Source organism: Glandiceps talaboti, chromosome 18, assembly GCF_964340395.1.
Source record: "Glandiceps talaboti chromosome 18, keGlaTala1.1, whole genome shotgun sequence".
NCBI lineage: Eukaryota > Metazoa > Hemichordata > Enteropneusta > Spengelidae > Glandiceps > Glandiceps talaboti.
This window is the reverse complement of record NC_135566.1, coordinates 9,919,686-9,927,500: the sequence shown is the minus strand read 5'-3', so window position 1 is coordinate 9,927,500 and position 7,815 is coordinate 9,919,686. Positions and strand designations below refer to the sequence as shown.

General features: G+C 34.5%; 1 protein-coding gene across 5 annotated transcripts in view; it reads left to right on the top strand.

Moving 5' to 3' along the window:
- LOC144448936 (uncharacterized) overlaps positions 1-7,815 on the top strand; it is a 51,602-nt gene that overhangs the window by 18,066 nt on the left and 25,721 nt on the right. For all 5 annotated transcript variants that reach the window (XM_078139318.1, XM_078139315.1, XM_078139317.1 and 2 more), the window contains exons 3-4: positions 1,857-2,005; positions 5,778-5,943. In XM_078139318.1, the coding sequence (XP_077995444.1) occupies positions 1,857-2,005; positions 5,778-5,943 (315 nt within the window). The remainder of the gene's footprint in view (positions 1-1,856; positions 2,006-5,777; positions 5,944-7,815) is intronic.

Genomic DNA, 7,815 nt, shown 5'->3' with positions numbered 1-7,815 from the left:
TATCTTGTGACACACCAAAATTTAGTTATGTGTACTCCCTACTGTATACCCTATTTGTGTCTCATACTGTGTGGTAAGACCTAAAAAAATATAATTGTTTGGTTCTGGTTACCCAACACCACCTAGCTTTTCACTGACAACCCTAAACTTTTTTTTATGTAATCGAGAAAACATTTATAAAATCACAAAAATTGTGTGAAGTCTCACAAGAAGTAGTGGATGCGGAAACTGACATCATCTTAAAAAGACAAAATAAAACTGTTCTTCCAATCTGTAATGGCTGTATATCATCTGATAGGAAGAAATAAACAACAGAGTCCATTTGGAAAAAATGGAAACCCTGAACTAGACACTCACACAGAAAAAAAATATATAATAAAATAAAATGAAAAATCTACCTATATTCCCACCTATTCTAAAATTGAGCATAATCGGAATCACACATTTTTAAAAATTAAACCTCATTTACGTCTTCAGCATATTTCTATGTCATGTACAAATGTAAGAAAGCATTTAGGTTTGGTCAAAAATTTTGTGTTAGATGTCAGAGACACATCAAGCATGTTGTATACAGTCAACTGAACAAGTAATGTGGTAGAATCACCATGAATTGATAAATTCAATTTGTTAATACAGAAATAGGGTGACAATTCTCTGTGCAGTCACCATACAATAGTGTTGGATTAGTGTCACTAACTTGAAATAACACAGTCTGCCAGGTATATTACATTGTAGAAATTCAATTTGTTACTGAAAAGTGGTGGCAATTTTGTGCAGTCATTGTAGCTAGTGTTTGACTAGTGTTACTATCTTGACATGGTACAAGTAGTGATATATTTATGTCACACAAATATCTGATAAAATCCTATCCAGTCACACATTTCACACCTTATCATAACGTAATCATGAGTTGGAAACAAGTTTGACAGTTTTGAAATGGTGCATTTCGCGCTCCAATAGATTGCCAGGTGAGGTGACGAGTCAGCTGTAAGCAGTCACTGCATGAAGTATTGTCATACTGTGGTAGTATGGATGAGTGGATGATAATTTCAAAATGGTACACGTGTAAAGTGCTTTGAGTGTCTGTGTATAGTTTGTAGTGACAGTTTTGATGTGGTTGAAATAAAATTACTCAGTTGCTAAAACAAGATGCTATGTGTGAGTTGTAGGCTTCCATACTACAGTCTACAATATACATTGTACCTACATGAATTTGCTACTAGGAAATTTCTCAATTTACGAAGAAAAATGTTGGGAAATAACATCTAATTAAACACCTCTGTACTTACAATTGAAACCTGTAAACCTGAAACCTGAAATAGAATATGGTCTGAATAAACAAAAATGTTACCAAGATAGCTTTGATTCTATTGAGTGCACCACAGAAACAACAACATAAATGTGAAAGACATATTACAGTACATGTACTTCAACAAGTGTTGCATTCAGCCAAATCTGTAAGAAGATACATGAAATGCTTCATCCTCGAAGACTTTCACAAGTTCATTCATAAACATTGACATACAGTATCTAGAATCCTATTTGTATAGGTCAGAGACATCAGTTTTATCTTCTGTGTTCCCCTTTCATATACATGTATCTGTTGAGTCTTATTTAATTGGACCCTGGACAATTGCCTATGCTGTAGACTTATTTCCCAAACCAATTAAGCATCAGAATCCTAGCAATTCCATTCCATACCCTTCATTTTTATCGTAATATATGGAAATATTTTATATTTTGTAATTTCCATGATTAGTCATAATTGCACTGGTCATGATTGAGTAAAACTTGTAACTCTTCTTTTCAATTATTCTAAAAAAAATTCTTTTATCTTTTTTTTTTCTTTTTACTAGGAATTACACGCAGGTGATTACAGAGACCATCATGCCCATCAAGGTTACCCTGGCAACCCTGTTGCTGGGACACCCCAATTTAGAAGAAGACCATCTTTGTTGTCTGAATTCCATGGACATGCAGGCCATGCACCTTCAGATAGAGAAAGGTAATATATATAACATGTACAGATAAAGAATGACTTGTATGTAAATTGTGCCTGTTCAGCGACTGGCATATTTGCATCCCTGTACGAGTCTGTCCATTCCAGTCAGGTTTCTTGCCTTCACCTTCCAATACATATGATGACATATGTTTGTGAGGGGATTGGTGCACGGGTAGGTGAAGGTTTATGTGTCAAGTATTTCTTGGACAAAAAAGCCACTGTATCTCATGATCAGTGTGCCCTCTAATGATAGCCAAATTTTGTTATTGTGAGTCAAAATGAGGAAAACTGGAAATTCTTGTGAGTCACCACGTAAGAGATAGGGGAACACCAAAATTTGGTGCGTCACTAGAAATTGTGTGCGTCAGTGGCGTGTCAAATTGGCTTAGAGGGCACACTGCTTATGATAGTATGATAGTGAATATAAACGTATGTATTTTATTGTAACAACAAGTTGGCTTGGAGTACTCTAACTATAGTGTTATGTCATACACACTATGGAGACAGTGTCTTGCCAGTCTTTCTTTACAGTACAACTGAAGGCTTTCTTTCTAAGTATGCTAACATTAGTCCAGCTCAATGCTTGCACCATGTTGGCATTAAAAACCAGCATGTGTACGTAACTGGAAAAGATCATAACTACAACAGCCCAGTCCTGTGTCAGAGATGTTATCATCAAATTGGGCTAGCAAATCAGGGAAAAAGATTCTTAAGCTATACAGTAGTTGTTATTTTTCTGAGAGTCACTGGGAGTAATCCTGGAAAGTAACACAAAAACTCCTGGAAAAATGCCACTTGAAGTTAGTGCATCCTGGAAAATACAAGTTACAAAACTTGTACAGCGATGCAGTGCCAAAATCAGGAAACTCGTCATTTCTTGTCTATTACTAACTTGATAGAGCTTTTAGATTCAACAGGTCTGTCTTGAAATACTAGGTGCAGTAATCAGATACATCATGTTCTATTCATGCTGGATGTACTAAAAAGGATATATTGTATTACCAGATCCAAAGCCGTTGCCGTGTGAACTGAAAATAATACCCTCTTTTATCCAGGGGCGGTAGTGAGCAAATCTTTGATATTCAGAGTTTCATTCATTATGTATGTAATACAATGTACCTACACCAAGAAACAACTGTAAAGTATAACGATATCACCTTTGAATATTTCAAAGTTGATGGTCAAAATGAACACTAGATATTTATAATGGTCTAAATTTGCTCATGGAAACCATGCATTTGTGAATCCTTGTGTTTCTCAATCTAATCCGAACTCATTATTACTATTATACTTATAGCTAAGTTCCTAACAAATCTCATTTCAGACCTTATAGCTGCATGTAAGGTGACTTGATTTTGCTAACATTCTCAGAATCCAATATTTCTGAAAGATTTGAAACTCACTGACTCTAGGCTAAGTCATTCAGTATGGAATTAGATGTTACTCTGTGTAGGATTTTGTATATCTAACATTATTTCCATACTTTTCATGAGAAATCATAGATTTGAGTCTTTGAGATAACTTACACAGTAATATCTGTGTTACAATCTATGTATTTGAAATCATAGATTTGAGATGACAGCTTACATAGTAATATCTGTGTTACAATCTATGTATTTGAAATCATAGATTTGAGATGACAGCTTACATAGTAATATCTGTGTTATAATCTATGTATTTGAAATCATAGATTTGAGATGACAGCTTACATAGTAATATCTGTGTTACAATCTATGTATTTGAAATCATAGATTTGAGATGACAGCTTACACAGTAATATCTGTGTTACAATCTATGTATTTGAAATCATAGATTTGAGATGACAGCTTACACAGTAATATCTGTGTTACAATCTATGTACAAATGTATGAAATCATAGATTTGAGGTACAACTTACATGTCATAGTATCTGTGTTACAATCTATGTGAAAATTCACAGATTTAAGATGACAGTGTAGTCATGCCTGCTTCTAATTAGTCTAGTTCCTATACTGTATCATTACAATTTACACCTCCTTTAGTTAGAGACTACATGTAGCTTCTAGTTTAGGTGAGAATTATATTCCTAAGAAGAGATTTCAATTTTAGTAGCCATGCGATAATGAATGGTCATAGTTACTAGTCACGTTTATATTGCAGTGGAAATCTGCCATAGTTTGTAAAAATATGACTGTTCAGTTTGATGAATACAATATGATTTACCAGAAAGGCAATAAAAAAATAATCTATTGAGTAGGTAATAGTAGATACCCTGTGCACTAGCATCATGATTAATGTATGGTTATGATACACTAAGATAAACTGTTATATATTATGTATGTATCAGTGATGAAGGTCACTGGTTCTTGTGTAGCCATCCATATTATTACTACATTGTATATTTCAGATGATATCATGTATGTATACACAGTTGAAGTGTCAGCATAGATTTGAGATGACATACATGTATGTATACACAAATTGAAGTGGCAGGCTGAGCATTTGTTTTTAAAGGCTTAAAGTAGGAGAGAATCTACCTGAGATACCTGGGGTGTTTTTTTTTTTTTACCACGACTGTATTTTAGAATAGAAATGTGATGTATAGCAGAGTCTTGTTGTTTCTGATTTGAGTTGTCTTCAATGGTGGAGTCGCCTTTATATCTAGAAAGTAGCTTTAAGACACTCTGTGTTATAATGTATAATGTATTACATGCATTGCAAGTCATAGTATTGATGGTAAAGATGGGAAATGATTAGAGATTGATCAGATTTCTTACTATCTGGATTCTGTTTCCGGGGTCCTTTAATGTAAAACCTTAGGGAAACATGAAAGGGCTTGAAAATGGAAACTCACGTTTTACTTCAGGGGTCTCCTTGGTATTCATACTGAAGGAGAAGATTTCCCACTAGAATATTGATCAACCTACTTGTACATTGTATGGGTAACACTGAAGTAAAGCACATTCTGTAGGTACATTGTACTACACTCATTTATAGCATATCATGTGTAAAAATATACTGTTTCCATTGGTTAATGTGCAAGCCAAGCACGTGGCCTTTGTAATGCTGTCATTTAGCAAATGAAATAGTGTTAAATAAAGAGAAATATGAATCTGAGAAAATAAACACAGAGGAAAAAAATTGATTCTAATCTTTGACATTAGGGGTGTAGGATAAGAGGAAAAAAATTGTGGAGATTGATTCTAATCTTTGACATTAGGGGTGTCGGATAAGAGGAAAAAAATTGTGGAGATTGATTCTAATCTTTGACATTAGGGGTGTAGGATAAGAGGAAAAGAATTGTGGAGATTGATTCTAATCTTTGACATTAGGGGTGTAGGATAAGAGGAAAAGAATTGTGGAGATTGATTCTAATCTTTGACATTAGGGGTGTCGGATAAGAGGAAAAAAATTGTGGAGATTGATTCTAATCTTTGACATTAGGGGTGTAGGATAAGAGGAAAAGAATTGTGGAGATTGATTCTAATCTTTGACATTAGGGGTGTCGGATAACATGGTGATATCCCTTCTCTCAAGGAAGACAAGTGAAACTGGATAGATGTAGGATCTCAATATCTGCATCCCAATTTAAGTTGTCAGTGTGTAGTATAGCTTGATGATGCTGATGATAAGTTAGTTGAAAACTTAGAAATATTTTCCATAATGTTTCATTGTGACTCTGTAGAAATGATTTTTTGCAGTGAACCCTGAGCCCCTGAACATTAATTCTTCACTGATATTTTCTATTTCACTGCATTGTTTACAAGATTTTGGTGTCTGTCAACTTTCTCTTTAGGACTGCTGAGCAATACCGTCATCACCCAGCACCCACATCACATGCGGAAGACCCCATTGCTGCCAAAAGGCCCCGATTGGGCCTTGAAAATGAAGGTGAAACCAAGCCACCAATCAGAATGGTCCCAGCACCAAGAATAACGCCAATGCAGCCAGAGGCTAGAAGGGTAAGTTATATGTCAGTCACGTTACAGTTAGAATATAACAAAAAAAAAATTTGCAAGTTACATGAAGGGAACTTGTCAATACACTCCCATGTAAAACTTCATACGTTGTAAGAAATGTTCATGTATTCATACAAATGTGTAATACGCGCACAAAGTGCACAATACTCACATGAAGTTGATCATTCAAATTCTGAGTGGATCAATTGTAATGGTGGCTATTATTTCCTACAGTTATAGACTAACCGATAGTTGTATTACAACATACTGTAGGAAGTACTTTTTTGGGGTAGACTGAAATAGGATATCTGGAATGTTAGGAATATATATCGATTAGAGAAAAGTAATTTCCAGCTGTCCTCTTTTTTTTATTTAAATGGCCTTTAGCAATATTGAGTGACTCATGAGGTTCATTTTTTATTTAAATTAATTTGAAATTTTTTTGTATGAACTGAAATGGGAATGTTAAATTTATCATTTAGAAGTATTAAGTTGTGCTTAAGGACATTTTTGATGACAGATTATAGTCATGTGTTGTCTTTGCATGTTTTAGGGTTTTGTTGTTACATTGTATTGATTTCTATACTCAGCTGTTGCACTAAATCAATAACACAAAGGAATACTGGAATCACTACCTCAAGCCTTGATGTTATTGCCATGTATGATACATGCAAATTATACAAATCTCTAAAAGGGACACAGTTTTGAAAATTTACTGGTATACATCTAAATGTTGTGTATCGTGCACCTATATATTTATTGTTCAGCTAATGCATATACATATACGAGTCTGCTAAATCCCATAAGACGATAATGGACCACTGCTAGAACAGTGGAGATGAATGATGTTTCTAGGCAATTTTCGTGAAATTGATGTGAAGTGAAATCATGAAATGGGTTTTCATAACCCAAAGTTTATGAAATATCATTATTTCCTGGAATAGTGTTCCCTGTTACAATCTTAAAGTAAAAACGTATCAGATTGAATTGAAGGCAATTTTGTACCACCTGTTTAACCTATGACCTAAAGTGACCTCACTCAGGGTCAAAGGTCATTGCCAACCCTTATAAATCCAATACATCCCTTTTTACATTTACATTGTATTTATATGTTTCTTACAACTCATCCAATTCTATATTTCTTGTATGTGTATTTTGAAATGGAACTCAAGAATAATATGGTCTTGTAAACTCCTACAAAGAGGAAAAAAACTGCTTGTCATGTCCTATACACATGTAACAATATTTGTATTGTGACACACATGCACAGCAGCACAGATCTGTGCCAAATCCATCTCATCAACATGTTACATGCTTTGTCCTTTGAAGTGGAAAAAATGATTACTGAATACACAGTGTGTGGGAGAACACTACATGGCATAACATTATTAGTCTTAGTTTCTAAGAATGTGTATGTGATATCTAAACACGCCTGCATATATTGTGTTTGTGACACATGTGTGATTGTCTTAATCACGCATGTGTTACGTGTTGTAATTCATATGGACACATCATACATTTGTAGAAATGTTGGTTTGTGTTTGTGCCTTACATTGGCAGTTGCGCAAGGAGTTAGTCTTATTTTAGTTTGGGGAAATAGATTATTTTTGTCTAACCACGGTCCCTCAGTGATGATACATATCGGTATGTTTCTGGCAGAGTATAAAGGCTTATCAGTATACCATACCTGCACCAACCCGTAAACATCATGCATTTTTTACAGTGTTTTTTTTTTTTACTGTATATCCCTGACGAAGGTCTCTTGTGTGAGACCGAAATGTCAGTGTAATTTCTAATAAAAAATATTTTTTTCTGAAACTGTAGCTTGCTCTCTTTCATACCCACTATCAGTATACTTGTAAATTGAAGGGGGGG